Source organism: Rhinatrema bivittatum, chromosome 1 (genome assembly GCF_901001135.1).
Source record: "Rhinatrema bivittatum chromosome 1, aRhiBiv1.1, whole genome shotgun sequence".
Lineage (NCBI taxonomy): Eukaryota > Metazoa > Chordata > Amphibia > Gymnophiona > Rhinatrematidae > Rhinatrema > Rhinatrema bivittatum.
Window position 1 is genome coordinate 788,418,663 of NC_042615.1, and position 17,623 is coordinate 788,436,285.

The following is a 17,623-nucleotide window of genomic DNA, read 5'->3' on the forward strand; positions in this document are numbered from 1 at the left end:
CAGTTTAACCTTCAGTGATGCCTAGCTGGCTTTATACCTCTCTTGATTTTTTTTTTTTTTTATTATTATTATTGCATCATATGGTCTTATAGTTTTAAACTCAGTGGGACATTAGGTTAAAATTGGTCTGGCACTGGTGATGGAGAAGAGCTCATGAGGGCTGGCATTCATACAGATGGCATGCATATAATGTACCAGGTTCCTGACAGCTATGCTGTATTGCTGTCATGCTCCCCAAATTTAGGATGCATTAATAAACCCTATTTCTCAGAAGAAAGCTCTAATGGTAGGAGAATGTCTGCATCTACCTTTTATAAAATATGGATCCTAAATTCTCTGCAAGTCAGAATGTGCATCTATGCTGTGTAAAATAGAAACGTATTCAGGAATATGAAAAAAGATGTTCAAGTATACTCACTTGTATGCTGAAGGTTTCACACAGGTGTAGCAAGCTACTATAAACCAGGTTCCTTCCCCCATGAGCTTATGTGTCAGAAGCTTACAATGTGGACTGAGCTGCGTCTGGATCTGAGTGATGTATTTTGGACCTGCCAAACAAGGTTTTTTTTTAAACCTGCAAGCTACCGCAGCCAAGATGAAGGAATATAAAAATACATCAAAACCCCTGTGTGCTCTCCTATGAATGACAAATGTTCTGCAAGAACCAGCATCCAGTACTCACAGTGTTAAACAAGTCAGGAAAAGGGCTGTACTGTTTTGCCTGCCCAGAGAACAGCACTATTGAGCCAGCAGAGGAAGAAGCCAAAGGAATGCTAAGAGACCATTTAAGGAAAATTGGCTGGCTGTTTCTGTATGTGAGGGGCGGGGATGGACAGGATTTGGAGCCAGGAAAAAAGGAGTGCATCTGGCAGCCCTGCAATCAGTTCTTCTCCTGAAGAGCTAATTATCAAGAGGGAGAGACAGAAGTCTGTGCTGTGAGGAATTAGAGAGACCTACACCTGTTTTTGCTTCATAGTTGAGCTACATGTAAAATCCCAATAAGGGACAGAGGAGCCAGGAGCTGAGAGACTGAGAGACTTCCTTTCCAGAGATATCCAGGCCCAGGAGCACATGGCCGGATCACCCTCCTAAGAGACTGAGTTAAGTAATCTAAACTTTGCACAGAGAGTATCTTAGCAGAGGAAGGAGAAAGTTTTATTTCCTTGCCTTTTGTCACAAATTCAGTATCTCAACTGCTTCAGTCTTTCAGCTGAAGTCAAACATAAAACCTTGCCACAGCTACATGAGATAAGGCAGGGAAATGAAGCTGATGGACCATGGTCTTTCTGTAAGAGACTAAAACCAGGCCCGTTTTCTTAGTACCAAGTAAACTGTTTAAGGAATCTCCCCATGAAAGAGAGACCTTCCTCACTCTGCAGTGCTCATCTATTTGGTTTGTCATCTAACCATATCCACCATCAAGATGGACTTCTTCATTTTCTTGCTTGTTTTTATTCCACACAATTTTGTGTTTGGGACAAGGTGCACCCTTAACAAACTGCTGACATTGGGGTGGATCTGTTCCCCTCCTCCCCTTCCCTTTTTGAGTACTCAGAGGTAAAGACAATATCTGAAAGTTTTTGCACTTCACTGCTTTTCCCCTCAGTTTTTCTCTTTTAGTGTTTCTTATTTTTTTTTTTTTTACTATCCATATGATCCAGTGTTATTTTTGCTTTGCTTGATTTAAAAATAAGAAAACTGCAAGTTTATATTATACTTCACTACTGTACTTTTCCCATTTAATGTTCTGGTTGGATTTACTGTCTAATTAGATATTACTAGTAAAAAGGTTAATTGCTGTTGTATTCTGGTGGGATGATTTTATCTGGTCTGTGGTGATGAAAGTGAGAGACTGTTTGGGAAGGGCACAGAATTGTGATATCGGGGTGTCCGGAACCCTGTCTCATCCCTCCCTAGGGCTACGAACCCAAAGATAAATTGTATTAGTAAATATAATTTCTCATATGACACTCCCCTTCTCAAGCATAGGAGTAATTCATAGTCTGGAGCAAGAGGTGGCCACACAGGGTTATGGAGACTGGTGGAGCTATCAACTAGATCCAAGTCTTGAGTGACTCTTTGAGCCCTTTTTTTCCCCTTTAAATCTTCCTTCTCTAAGCCTTTACATAGGAACAGCAAGGACCAGTTCACCTGCCTGCAGGTTGTATCTGCCTGCACTGGTCTAACTAAGAATATCTCCCAGCTATCAGCCATACAAGCCTGACTACCTGCAGGAGATCACCTCTTATGCAAGCTGGTTTTATCACCTCCCCTATTTAATCCTCTATTATTCCAGGTAGATGAACATATAAGTCTCCATACCTGAACAACACCTGGGCCCACCACGTCTTAGTGAATAACAAAATATAAATATAAATAAATAAATATAACACAACCATGACCTTAATTTTATTTATTTTTTTTTATTAAGCTCTCACAATTAAGTCAAGCAATTGTTTGACTAGGCAAGAAATAATGCTAATAGACAATACTGAAATACAAAGAAAAAAAAATCACCATAACATTAAATGCTGCATAATTAGTCTAAAATGACAGGGGGGGGAGAAAAGAAAAAGGAACAAAACACAAAAGAAAAAAAATAACCTTGGTTAAACTCAGCCAAGAATTAAATTTTACGTGCACGCTCAAAAAAGCAACAATCCCCAAAATACAATTAAGGATGTAGCCCGCTAGCTGAATGAAGTGATCGTTCTTTCAGAAACTTCTCAGCTGGGTTATAAAAAAAACAAAACATACACCCCCTCCCCCCCCCCCTGGCATTTGACAATACATTTAACTGGAAATTTGAGAACAAATACAACGGCCGAAGAAAGCATTTTGTAGCACATTGCCAGATACCTCTTCCCATCCTTGTTCTTATCATGCCCTTCTAGAAATACGAAATATCCCAGTATTCTTGGAGAAAGAAAGTCAAGGAAAAAAAAAACCCCAGGCTGGTGCACTGTGTCACTCAGATAGCTGGAAGGGCTGCATAGCATCTGCAGATCTTCCAGCTCTGAGCTCTAACCACAAGTCTCTAGTTTCCAAGCATAACTTTCCCTTTCATCTGCATTTGATTCCTTTTGTTTTCACAGATGGGCCATGATGGCACCACTCCAGAGAGCTGCTGGCTAGTGGAGGAGATACAGCTTATTGTGCCTACCAAAGGGGTCATATACACCTTTGTTTGTAATTGCTGGTTAGCCAAAGACAGAGGGGATGGCCTTACTGCACGTGTCTTTAACATTCTCGATGCCAACTCTATCAGCATTGGCCTTAAGGTATGTCGCATTACCAATGAAAATGTGTACATTTGTTTACAGTGATAAGGGAAGCGAATGGGCTATACCCTGCTGCTGTCATGCAGTAGTTTGAAAATATCTTCCACCTCTTATTATCTCCTACTTTCTCTTTAACAACACGGGTAAATGAGCTGTGAACATACCTAAAAAGGGAAAATTTAAAAACAAATCCTCTCTGACATTTTTATGTCCCACGTGCCATCACTAAAATGTTGATACTCATTTTTTGGACTATTTATAAACAAGGCCTGCTTCTTTGACAGATCAAATTGAGCTGTATACAGTATGCTTCGTAGAACTCTTCACTTAGAAAGCACGATGAAAGTTAATTCCACTTATTGTGATGTTCATTTAGAGGGTAATTTCTCTGTATGTGTAAGTGGGCTTTTGAAAATTGCTACAATATATGCTATTGAAATGTCCATAGGTTTTTCATGTGTAGGTGCACGTTATGCATGTAAATATGCTTTTGAAAATTGCTACTATAGTATGCTGCATTTACACACGTAACTCCTTTGAAAACTGCCTTCCCTAATTTTATGGTATACACTGCTCTAAAGATGGTTTGTTTTAGTATAATGTTTTATGTTTCAGGTAATGTTTTAAATGTATTAAGAATATAGATGTGATATTGTATCCTACAAGGAGCAAGTATTTAGGACATGTGAGGTAGCTGGATAAGACTTACCCGGCTAACTTACAAGGGCTATTGGCTGTTCAGCAGCATGACTATCCCCGTAAAAATGACTATTTAGCAGGATAAGTCAGAGAGAGTGAGAGAGCACCTCTGTATAGAAAGCAATAGTCACTCTTTATTTATACCACTGTAAGAGGGGCTACTTTTAACTCAGTGTGGGGTTAGGGGGTGGGGTAAGTTAAAAGTACCCCCTCTTATAGTGGTTTAAATACAGAGTGACTCTCTCTTCTCTCTCTCTCTCCCACTTATCTAGCATAAGTCTCTCCACTGCACTCTGTCTTGGGAGAAAGTCTTCCTTTTTGTGTGGACCTACCAATTGTCCTCCACAAGGAAGGAAATCTGCTCATAAGACACATTGTTTTTTCTCTCCTTGTCTGCTGCTTTTAGGTTTCTCTTCTGGTCTGCCCTGCAATTGTGCTGCGGCTACTAAAAAGACTAGGCTTTGTTGTTTTGCATAGATGTTTTGTTTTCTCAAATAAATACTGAACATCTCTTTTGGAACTAACAATTAAGTGGTGTGTGCATTCTTTCTTCTAGACTACTCTGAGACATCTAGTAGAGCAGATAATGAAGTTTTGAATATGGGAAACTGACTTTATTTTTAAATGCAATATAAACAAATTTAAAAATAATGATCAATATCATGGTATGTTATAGACCAATGATTATGCATAAGGCAGATGGATATATGATGTGAAAATATACACCTGATGATGCCTAGTATGATGGCGTTCAATTTTATTATTTAAGAAGTTGTATGATTAAGAAAATGAGAAGTATATTTTACTATTTAGCTACTTACTTCGAGTACAGAGGTTAAACCACACCTCCAAAAAGGGGCAGGGTCTGGATAGACAACTCTGACTCACACTGCTGGCATGCTGACATGTCGAGACCACTAATGCCATTCCACTAATGGGCAACCACTACCAGTTAGAGGCAGAATTGGGCACCCCATTATGCATGCTTATAGTTTCCTAGTGGATCACTGTTCTTCAGGAGAGATACTTAATATTAGACCACTGTGCCCAATTAGAGTAGGGTATTTCATGTCCCACCTCAGGGAAGTCTGAGGAGATGCTTTTTCTTCCCCAGCTGTCTCTGAAAAAGCTCTAGATCTTTCCTCAGATTGATTAGTCACAGCGTTGACCAAGCCACATGGAATCCCTCTCGCAGAGACGTTCCTATATTTCAGTGGCTACATACTTAACACACATCATAACCACATGCAAATTTGTGTACCAAGGAAGAAACGTAGACGTTTTGAAATATTCACACATCTTCTGACAATCCCTTTCAGTTTGATGTGTTAGAAAAAAAAATTCATTACCCTAAATATGTGACCTATTCAAATTAGCTGTATATTCCTATATATGCTATTAATGTTCTTTGGGGTTAAAATTTTAAGGTTGATCCTTAAATCATGGAATACAGATAGGAATGGGATCTACAGCCTTGTATACCTGTTTTGTTTTGCTGATTTTGCATGGGCTAGTGTCCCATCTCAGGACAACAAAGACCACACCTCAGGTTATCGGCTTAATTGTGTAATTTTACTGACGTTAAACCTCTCTGAAGTCCAAGATTCCCTGTTGGAGAGTGCAGGGGAGAAGATTACTACTTAAGCTCTGAGCATTGTTCCATAGTTAATTCAGTATTAAAGTTTATTGTATGCAATAGTAATAATCACATTGTTATAAACAGCAGTAATAATGAAACTGGAAACAATTGGTGCTTTCCAGCTTAACTTTTACTGTAATGGAAAGATGATTAAAGTATTCAGTTACAAGCTCTTGTTATTTACAATCCATTTTTACAGCTTTAGCTCTTCTTAATACCTTTGTGACTTTATTGATGACAATTGATTTATCCCATTCCTGATCCATTCCAATTAATAGGGTAATTTTTGAGCTTCCTCCCAGAATTTGGTGGATAGGGTGATATTTTCCCAATTTAGATGCATTTAAGTAAAGTCCTGTTCTTCATACCTTTGATCCAGTTGTTCATACTCCTTCTTGGCACTTCTCTGTTGGAACCGGGAAAGTTCCTCCATGCTTCTCTCTTCAACATCCTTATGATATGCAATAGATGGGGTAAACATCGGATGAGTTTCACAGATCATCTTCTCCTCCTCCTCCCTAGGAATGAATCCAGGTCCATTCCTCCATCAGCACTTACGATATTCCACCCATGGTCTCTGGTTGAGAGACACCAGTCCTCTAGATGGCTAACACTGCGTCACTGGGTCCCAGGGTTTTCAGGCTGGTAGTTAAAATAAAATCTTTAAAAAAAAGGAGGAAACCAAAATAGACAAAGAAAGGGTGGAAAAACTTCCTTGTCTGTAAAGCAAAAAGGTTCCCCCAAAACATCCTGAAATTAGGCAAAGACATGCCTTATACTTTTCCATTCCTGGGCCTCATCCTTACAGGCCCAAGTGTCCTTTCCTAAGAAAACTAAACAAAAAGGGAGCAAGCATAGTGGCATGGTGCCGCTATAAGGGATAACTAAAGCGTCCACACCCTGAAATGGAGGCATGGGTCTATATACTCTGGGGACTCACCATTCCTGTCTGACATGGGGGAGCTAAAACCCATAATAATACCACTGTTCCCCCTGTGACAAATGGAAGAATCCTCTTTAGTAGAGACCCTTTAGGCTCTCTACATGTGGAGTTCATATACTGTGAGGTCTATACTCAGTCCCTGGCTGGCTTGCAGAGATAGCCAAATTAACTTACCTGACCAACTTTCTTGGATAATTAGTGAAACATGGCTGCGTTGCTGAATATCCAAGCAAAGTTAGTCAGATAAGTTTATGTGACTACTTTAGGTAAAGAAATCCAACTAACCTAGCCATATAATGCAAAATTGTGGCTTTATTTAGCTAAGTTAGCCAGATAGCTGACTCTGCCCTGGAATGTTCCCACCCTGCCCCCTACTTATCCATCAGACTTTGGATAAAAAAATATAGCTGGACAACTGCTGGCCGATGAGCATAGCCAGGTGTTCAAATGACACCATTTGTCTAAGTCTAGCCAGACAAATGGTGCTGGACGTGGAGCTCTGTAGCTATCGTTGTTTTTCATCTCCTTCCATTTGTACAGTGCTCTAGATATATCAAAAGCATAGTATAGGATTATAAGACTATGTGTTCAGGCTTTGGTTTTGATTGAAGAAGATGTTCCTTTTTAATTCGTTGTGGGATAGATTTTGAAAAGGTTTATCCAGCTAACTGTAGAAGTTAGCCAGATAATTGAAAAACAATGTTCTCGCTTTCCCCCTTGTCCAGCTAGATTTGTGTGCACACAAACTTAGCTATTCAGAAAAGGAGCTGGGCCAATGGCATTCTTGGGGGGGGGCAGTGTATGACTTAGCTGGTTCGCAAGGATTTTCAGGACTAGCTCACTAATTTAATTGCACTACTTCAGTTGCACAAATAGCTGTCCTAAATGTACTTAATATAGCCAGATATATTTCATCTAGCTAGATTTAGGTAAATTTTCAGACACAAAGTTACCTGGTTAGGTACAGCTGAACATCTGGCTAGGGAGTTGGGTAAAAATCATTTAAACCTTGCCCACACAATGGATTTTGAAAATTGACAGTTGTGTGTTTACTGTTTCTCTGCCAGATCCTGTATGAGATTAAAGTCGTCACCGGAGACATCCAGAATGCCGGTACTGATTCCAGTGTTTACATGACGTGCTTTGGTGCCAGCGGGATCTCAGAGGAAATGCTGCTGCCAAAGAACGGGGACAGGTACACTGCTCTCTACCTTACCTCATGCTGGGCTTGCCAAGAAACACTTATTGAACTTGGCTTTAGCTCATCCCTCAACAGTGATTCTCACAGCATGACTGTGACAAAAACTGGAGTCTTTACAGGCCGTAATACCTTTTCAATGATCGGGTGCTGTAGCACGTGGCCTTTTCGAGACCTTAGAAGAGATCGGAGCCATCATGAATTACAGCATCTCTTACACAGTAACCTAACACAGTAATGATGGCAGATAAAGACCAAGGGATCCATCCAGTCTGTCCAGCAAGTTACTCATGGTAGTAACTGCCGCTCGCTCCATGCATGTTACCCTCATGTTTTCTGTTATGGGTTGTAACTGCCACTCTGTGCAAGTTATCCCCATCCCTTCCATTAAGGGTAATACTTCCCACTTTATGCAGGTTACCCCATGCCTTCCATTCAGGTAGTAACTGCCGCTCTGTGCAGGCTTTCCCTGTGGCTTCTGTTAAGGGTAGTAACTGCCGTTCCATGAGGGTTACCCCCATGCTCCCCTTTCTTCATTTCCAACATCTAGCCTCTAAGAATCCGCACCGTTTATCCCATGCCCTTTTGAATTCAGTTACTGTTTTTGTCCGCACCATCTCTTCTGGGAGGGCATTCCAGGCATCCACCACCCTCTCCTGAAGTTCAATCTGAGTCATCCCCAGTAGAGTTTCATAATGTGACCCCTAGTTCTACAGTTTCCTTTCCAACAGAAAACGTGTGAAGTTTGTGTATCATTAACAAAGGTACCACTGCCTACAAAGAGGCCAGTGATTTCTAGAAGAGGAACATGATGAGGAGGAGGAGGAAGAGAATGGCCAGGTTGAAAGTTGCACACATGTAAGAAATGTAAAAATTAAAAAAACCTGACACTGCTCTTGGCAAAATGATAAAATATCTAAAAAAGCAGTCAATTAATGGAAGAAAAGAATTTGGATAAGTTCTTAGAGGAGAAGTCCATTAACTGCTATTTATCAAGTTAGGGACTTAGGGAATAGCCACTGCTACTACTGGCTAGTGTTTGGGTACTTGCCAGGTTCTTGTAGCCTGGTTTGGCCTCTGTTGGAAACGGGATGCTGGGCTTGATGGACCCTTGGTCTGACCCAGCATGGCAATTTCTTATGTTCTTATACCTTTCCCTGGAGGGAAGGGTAATCCTCTTTAGCAACTATCATTAAAAAAAAAGGCTGAGATGGAAAAAATCAATCCCAATCCCTGCTCCAAAAACTCTTCAGAATAGGTAACTCTAACAGTCTCTCACGAGATGTCTCCTAAGACAGCAATAAATCACAAGGTTTTCTTCTCTGCTGTTACAAAGGGAGGAAAATCTCTAGGACTCAACCCATCAAGATACCGGGGGTTTGCCCTTCTCTCAGGAACTGGCCCAAAATATCCAAAATGTCAACAATCTTTCAACTCTTCCAAAACTCCTCTCTCCAGAAACAATCTACTCTCCTTCGGCACAATCTACCAGGGAAATAGATATCCCCTCTAGATTAATTCTCTTTGAGAAAGGCAAAGACCCTAATGACATGCTCAAGGGGAAGGTTATATCCCTGAGCCACAACCTACAAAAAGATGGAAATATAGCAGGGAGGAGTACCCCAAAAATGCAAAAAAAAACCCCCACTGTGTTGGAAAACAGGGCGATTTAAGTAGCACAGGCTACACATTGCTTCTCCTCCAATTTAACTAGGAGACTCCAGCTAGTACAGAATACTGCCACCAAAGTCATTTTTGGTAGTCAAACATTTAATCACATTATCTCGTTGTTGTATGACCTTTACTGGTTACCTGTCTCATGTTGCTTTCAGTTCAAATCAGGCTGTCTGATGTTTAAGGCCCTTCGGTGGGACATCCCACCATAACTTTTGAATCTCCTATGTCCATATCTTCCTAAAAGGCCATTTTGTTCTTCACAGCAAAAATTATTAACCATCCTCTTATTTAAGGCAATCAGATTAGAAATAACATGTGAGATATGCTTTTCTTATTTCGCCCCTTGCCTCTGGAATTCGCTTCCAGTTGACCTAAGTTCTGAGATTTTGCTGAATTTAGGAAGGCCCTCTTTTCTTGCAGGTCTATACTGACTAAACCTATTACTTCTCTGCTAGCTATTATTGGTTTATTTAAACTGTTCTGATACTTTCATTTTTTCTAATTTTAGCTGTTCTTTTGTTTTCAACTTAGCTCTGTTTTAGTTATTTTATTTTGTTAATTGTATTTAATTTTATTTGGTTAATTTTATTTATACTTGTGTAATTGCAGCTGTTGCTTGCTTTTACCTGTTCTGTTCTGATTTCATTTTTATTATAAATCGCTTTCATTATTATTTCAGAAAGGCGATTAATTAAGTTTTAATAAACTAAACTAACTAAAGTTTCCCTCCCCCCATTCTGGGAGGCATTTTCCATGAAAAATATTTCCTCGTGTTAATCCTGATTCTACACTGTTTGGAACATCATATTATGACTCCTACTTCCACAACTTCCTTTAGATTGAAAGGTTTACTAAATTATTAATACCTTTCAGATATTTATATGTTTCAACTGTATCCCTTTTCAGGAATACATATTTAGATTCTTAAATCTCATCTCGTATGGCAACTTTTATTATTATTTATTTTTATTTAGCTCACATCGCTTGTAACATTATGAGCCCATTAACATGCAAATGCCTAAATCATATAAAATTAAATAACGCAGATCATCTGCAAAATCTAAAGCCATGTTATTTGATTTAAAGTTAGTTACAATTCTTGAGGTGGCCCTAGTGGACAAAATTTAAAAAAAATCAGAAATATTTTTTATTTGATTTATATTCTGCTTTTTGGTACCTCGAAGAGGATTACATTCAGGTACTATAGATATTTCCCTATCCCCAGAGGATTTACAATCTAACTGGGTGATTCATCAAGCCCCATAAGTTTCTCCCCACCCAGATACCCTCCCCTATTACAAAGATCTTCTTTGCATTTGTTTTGCATGCATGAATAATGCAAATACATGCAAAAAGTTCATTATTATTCAATTTTATGTAAATATTGTATTGCGGCAACCAAGAAGGTGGTCAGCGATAAAATATCTACACCTATTTGAAATATGTTAGACATGCAGCGGGAGGCCTGGGTCAGTGCTGAACCCTGTCTCAACTGAGGGCCACCAGTCAAGGCAGCCTCGACACCTCAAAAATTTTGAAAAGTAGGGAAAAGGGTAGCATGGCAATGTCCCCTGCCTCCCCTCCCCCTCCCCAAAGCACACAAGTAAAATGTAGCCCCAGCCCCCATACTAATACCCCCACCCCTCAAGTCACAACCTCAAGCCCCCACCCTCGCTCTGAAGTCAATCATCAAACCCCCCAAAGTCCAAACTCAACCCCCCCCCAGAAGTCCAACATCAAACCCCCCAACCCCCCCAAGTCAATTGATCAGTCCCCCCAACCTCTCCCTCCCAAGTCAATTGATCAAGCCCTCCACCCCCCAAAAAAAGAAAAAGGTGCTGGAGCCCCACCCACCATCCCTTCTCCCACCCTGACTCCCCTCCAGAATGCCCCCAGAACCTTGAAAGAGATCCCACATAAGGGCCCTGTTCATCCTTGCAACCGGCCCAGTCAGCACCATTTTCCAAAATGATGCTGACCTGACCTTGCCCCAGGCCACGTGGCAGAGGTCTGATCCCTGGATCTTTCCCAGTCACATGAATAGGGTAAGGTCAGGTCAGCATTATTTTGGAAAATGGTGCTGACTGGGCCGGAAGCAAGGATGCACAGGGTCCCTATACAGGATCCCTTTCAGGGTTCTGGAGGGCGGGTCAGGGATGGGGAGAGGTCCAGCATCTTTTTTGGGGGGTTTGATTGATTGAGTTGAGGGTGTCGAGGTGGGGGGGGGGGTTGATTTTGGACTTTGGGAGGGGTTGAGGTAGGACTTTTGAGGGGTTTGATATTTGACTTTGGGTGGGCAGAGGATGGGGGGCTTGAAGTTGTAACTTGGGAGGTGCTTTGGGGAGGGGGTAAGGGGGGCCAGGTCCATTACCACATTTTATTTTTTTTACTTTTTAACATTTTGGGGGTGTCAGGGCTGCTTCGACTGGCAGCCCCAGGTTCAGACGGGCATCAGCACTGACCCCTGCTCAACCTCCCCGATTGCAGCAATTTTTGGGGGCGGAGCCAGCATCGCTTTAAATGGCCACTTGCCATGTTCTTTTGTGGTGCGGTGCTTGGCCGGGACACAAAAGAACGCACCATACAGCTGTGATGCTTTTTTGAGGGAGGGGCCCCACTGTCGCAGCAATACCCATCCTGGGACAGAGGGACCCCTCCTGCAATAAAACATTGTGGCTTAGTGAATCTAGGGGCAAGTTTGTACCTGAAGCAATGGAGGGTAAAATGACTTGCCCAAAGTCAAAGTGACAGTGGGATTTAAACCCTGGTTTCCCTGGTTCCTAACTTTCTGCTCTAACCACTAGGCTACTCCTCCGCAGCCCCTCCCCCATACCCTGCCCTTTTTTCAAAACTTCTGCTCCCCCCGGTGTTGGACCACCCCCAAGTTTCTAACCCAACCTAGCACTTTCCTCAGCTTCCCCATGTCCTATCTTACAATCCCTTATGGGCTACTTGGGCCCAGAAAGCCTCCTAGGCTCTGGGCTTTGTGCTGACACTGAAAAAATGGTGCCAGCAGCAGGTTTCCTACTTATATCCCTTTTACAAGATAGGGGCATAAGTAGAAAATCGACAACCCCCCCCCCCCCCCCAGAGTACCACTCAATTCCAGGCCGAGGTCTGACTCTCCACGCCCAACCTCAGTGAGGTTCTCCAAAAGGGAAAATGATTTGTCTGCAGGGCCCAAGGGGCCCTGCAGACAAATCAGCCCAAGGGGCTGTGGATTCAGGTCTTCAATTTCGAGTCTCCACAAAGTTACTGTGTTCCAAAATAAAACGTTTACTGCAAAACTTCTTCAATACAAATAACATGCTGCATTCTATGTTTTCTCCTTACTCTATCTATGATTCTCAGTTAATATCACCAATGGGCTTTCCAGTCCTTAATTGCCATCCTCCTGGGCGCTTCTACCCTCTCTGATGGACAGGTAGTTCACCTGGGTCTGGTAATGAGTTCCCTTTCCCTGGAGCACCCTGTTGCACTTTTAGTTCCAGTGTTTGATATTTGCTGCAATCCCTTTCTCTTCCGAGTACCAGATGTGTGGCTCACTCTTTCCTCTCTTCTCCAGCACTTGGCACTAGATTGGTACCTTTGGGATATCAACAGGGCTAACTGACAGTCCACTTCTTCACCTTCTCCAAATCAAATCACAAAAAAAAACCCTCATTTTTTTGGGCTTCCAGGATTACCACCACATTGGATGTCCTGTATGGTCACTTGCTACCCAATGCTGCCTGGACACAGGCTTGCTACCTCTCCGCTCCAAACACCAGCTTAAACTTAACTTCCTAGAATCTTCTTTTGGGTCACTTTATTAATCTCCGGATTGTACCAATTTGGGCACTTCTCTGGGTAGGCCCCAGCAATATGGTTCAATCCTCACTACTCTTTCATCCTCAATATGTTCTCCTGTAGGAGGAGCATACTTCCCAATAAGAGTTCCCCTTACAATACCATCTGATGATTGCTAGTCCAAAGCTGGGCACCTACCCAGATATTAGAGACACTTTATCTGTTCATGGGTACCATCTCATGGGTTCCATCACTATTTTATTTATTTATTTATTTATTTGAGCATATATATATATATATATATATATATATATATATAAGTCACCTACTACTGAAGCTCTAGGCAGTGCAAATCAGAAACATTCATAATAATACATAGGCTCTGTTGGGCCATGGGACTATGAGCAATGAACTGGACCCCCTCTCCCCTATTTTATAATCACCCTCTTTTCATCTAGCCCAGCCATTGCAGTGAGAGTCATTGGGAAAGGTCCACAGATCCTGAAACCTGGTACGCATGCATTCTGAATCTGGCCTATTACATATCAAAACTGGGACTCCCTCTATCCCCCAGGGCTGTGGAGCCATCCACAACATCCCCAGTCCTGGCCAGCCTGAGAAATCAGGGCCAAGCTTGAGAATCAAACCCAGATCTGCTGTGTGACAATGCACAGCATGCACCATGAGCCATCCCAGCAAACAGTTCTTAAGAGATTGACTAAAATAGGTTTAGCAGGCAAACAAACCATCAGCATTTTAAGAAGGTGCTAAATTTCTCAGGTCTTCTAGGAAAGTACTTGGCTGAAAAAGACTAATGCACTTAAATTTCTTAAAGAAGCCAATGACAAGAAAACAGAATGTCTGAACAGAACTCCTTGTATCATTGTCCCACAGCCTATAATACTGCAGCCTGAGCCCAGCGATCAACTAGCTTCACTGTTTTAAAGGGCTTCAAACAAAATTTAGCCTGCAATAGTTTAAAATTGTCAAAATCATATTTTTGCGGATACTGACTTTCAACTCTGTTTCCAAAAACTATTTACCCTTTGGGATAAATATTCAAAGCTGGCTTTGTAAGTAACTTAAGTCAGTTAGAACTTATTTGGTTAAGTTACAACGTATATTCAGCAGCATGGCAAAGCCGCCAAATATACGCATATATATATATATATATATACACACATAAAGGTGAATTTTAAAAGCCCGGTGCGCGCCAAAACTGAGAGATACATGTAGATGTTGGGCCGGCGCATGCTGAGCGGATTTTAAAATCCGCCCGGGTATGCGTATACTTACCACTGCGCACAAACATGAAAAGTTTGGATAAGGGGTGGGGCATGGGCATGGTCTGGGCATTGCATGAGCGTTCCTGGATTATAACTCGAAATTTGCACATAAATATTTATGCGCGCAGGTGCGCGCACTGGGGGTTCCCTGCCACGTAACTTTCCTTCTGCTATGAATGACGTGTAAGTTGTACAACAAAAAGTTCTAGGCACATCAGTGGGGTTTTAAAAGTTGGATCTAACAGAGGAGAAGGCAGGCTATTAAACTAGGGGGTTTTGAAAGTCCTATACCTTACCTGAGCGAACTGGGAACGGACTGGGAAAACTGGTAATGGCGTCAGCGTGCATGTCTTTTAAAATGCCCCCACTTACACATATAAGCGCGTATGTTATAAAATGGCCACTTCCCTGGGCACAGGCCAATAAACATGCACACATACTTTTACCGAGATGTTGTAAAATGATAAAAAAAATGTTCCTGAAAAAGTTCAGTTCACGTTTTAATGGTACAAGCGCTCTTACAGTCTGTTTTAAGGTTTAGATGTTAAAACCAATTCATTCAGTCTTTAATCTGATGTTCTCCCATCCCACTGTAGGTAAATATTAAAGCTATAATCCAATGTAGATGTCTCTTCAGTAGCTCCATGTAGTTTTCTTACACTTCTTGGTCTCCTCACAGTTCCTGAATGGCACGTGTTATTCTTCTCGTCTCTCAAATCTTTAGAAGATGATCCTGATCCATGTTGGGGGTCATCCAGACTCCTTTCTCCCCTCTCTCCTTCTTCTCTGGATGACTGAAAGTCATCCTTCGCCACACATCCCAGTGATCTCAAGATTCCTCTTCGATGGAGGGAACTTTGTCCATGGTTGTTAGAGCACATAAAGGAAATTTAACTGAGTCCCTAGTTACTGGGTACTCAGAACTTAAATCAACATCAAACTTACAAAAGTGGAAAGAAACTCCTATATCCAAAATAAAAGTCTCCATGGAGAGCTTAAGGCTTAAACAACAGAAATATCAGGGGACCGTCAGCCCTGGCATGCTGCCCCTAAAAAGGGAAACAGATAATCCACACCTAGAAAATGGTGGTCTGGCTTTATGTACCGGAGGAACTCACCAAATGTTCTCTTCCACATGGGGGAGCTCTAAACCCACACTATAGGTCAGGGGTGGGCAATTCCGGTCCTCGAGGGCCACAAACCAGTCTGGTTTTCAGGATATCCCTAATGAATATGCATGAGAGAGATTTGCATGCACTCTGCCTCAGTTGTATGCAAATCTATGTCATGCATATTCATTAGGGATATCCTGAAAACCAGACTGGTTTGTGGCCCTCGAGGACCGGAAGTGCCCACCCCTGCTATAGGTATTATGATTCCTCCCAAAGCAAAAGTGGTTTATCCTACATTGGTTCCTGGTAGGGATCCAAGGGAACTCTAGAGAACATGTGGAACTTGATTTTTCAAGACTATGCAAGGTATGTACATGCACATAAAGCAGATTCAAATGTCAAGAAGTACAAGTTTCAAAGAGTTTGAAAAATTCATGCAAGTTTGCAGGTTTCGTGCAAACTTTATCCCCAAAGTGGACAGTCTGAAAACTCCAAAGAATGTACTGTCATTTGTTTTTGGGGTTTTTTTGTAAATTGAAATAGTGCGCACTAAAAAGTTATGGTGCGTGCTGAATGGGATTTATTGCACAGTAAAACAAAACAAAATGAATAAAAAGACAAAAACAAAAAAAAAACATTTTTGGGCTGCCCACCTCTAAAAATTGCTCTCTAAATGGAGTTGAGAGCTGGCAAAAGCATTTTGAAAGCAGGGCTCTATTGCAGAGCTGTGAACAAAAAGAGTATCACTGCATTTTAACAATGCCATGCATGGGGATCAGTTTATCAGTTTTGTATTCCAGAGCTTTTCTGGAGAAAAGAGTGGATTAGTGATTTTAGTTATTGGATTAGATGCTGGTGACTGAGTATGCAGAGAGCAGTAACCTCGGCTTGTTGGTGTACAATGAGGTGTGATGGCCCTCTCGATGTCTGCAGGTTTGAACGGGGACAAGAGGATACCTTTGTTATGGAAGTGGCTGACATTGCCCCCCTCAAGAAGATAAGAGTTCGGATTGATGGGAAGGGGAGTCGCCCCGAATGGTTTCTAGAAACAGTAAGGAAGTGCATCGTGGCTTTCTAATCTGGCTTTGATATTTATTTATTTATTGAGTTTTATATAACGTCTTTCGGTTCTGCCATCACAACGGTTTACAAGTTCCGATCGGAGACATGGAAGGACCTCACTGTCAGAGTTGTTTTTGTAATTGGGCACAGGATAGAATTAATCCTTTTAAAATGAATAGCAATGAAAGAATGAACTGATTGCTTTTACAGGTTTCTAAGTATTTGTTTTCCTTGGTTTTTTTTTATTTCAGGTTTAGTGGGCTTTTCATTTCATGCTTAATTATGGCTTTTAATGACTGTTTAATGAGAAGGAAACTGAAGTCTCCCTTTTTTGAAAATGATATACTATTATATTATGACATTATATTATGATATCATAATATAATAGTATTATCAAGTATATCAGGTGACATGGCAAGTCATGTCCCTTTAAAAATGGTTTCCTGCCCTTTAGCATTTCCATTTAACTGATGGATAAAGTAGTAGGGTTGCCAAGGTACTCCACTTGGATATGTAGAAATAAAGGTCAACAAAATGTTGTAGGTGATACAGCTTAACTGTTGGAAGCTAAATTCTCTGCCAGCTGGATGGATCAGAACAGATGTTGCCTCCCTTGCCACCAAGCCAAATATACTTGTCATATGTTCATGCCAAACACAGTTTGTGTGGATAATTTTTTTTTTACAAGCTCAGATTTCCTGGGCAGTCACAGAACCTGCCTCTGAAGAGGGAGAGGTGACGTCCTTTTACTTCCAACAAAATCAAAACCAGTGCTGGGATCCTGGTGCCATGAGCCTTCATTTCCCCCTTCCTCTCCCCATTATACTAGATCCTCTGGCCCATTATTCCTAGTCTGATCATTGCAGCAATGATCCTGGGGCTGGGGGTAACTTGCTATGCGGCTGTTACTACCCTTAGGGGCGGATTTTCAGACTCC

At 41.5% G+C, this 17,623-nt stretch overlaps 1 protein-coding gene across 1 annotated transcript in view; it reads left to right on the forward strand.

Annotated features, from left to right (window-relative positions):
* LOXHD1 (lipoxygenase homology domains 1) overlaps positions 1-17,623 on the forward strand; it is a 557,082-nt gene that overhangs the window by 461,409 nt on the left and 78,050 nt on the right. The window contains exons 39-41 of the mRNA XM_029580624.1: positions 3,096-3,281; positions 7,630-7,757; positions 16,558-16,675. Coding sequence (XP_029436484.1) covers positions 3,096-3,281; positions 7,630-7,757; positions 16,558-16,675 — 432 coding nt within the window. The remainder of the gene's footprint in view (positions 1-3,095; positions 3,282-7,629; positions 7,758-16,557; positions 16,676-17,623) is intronic.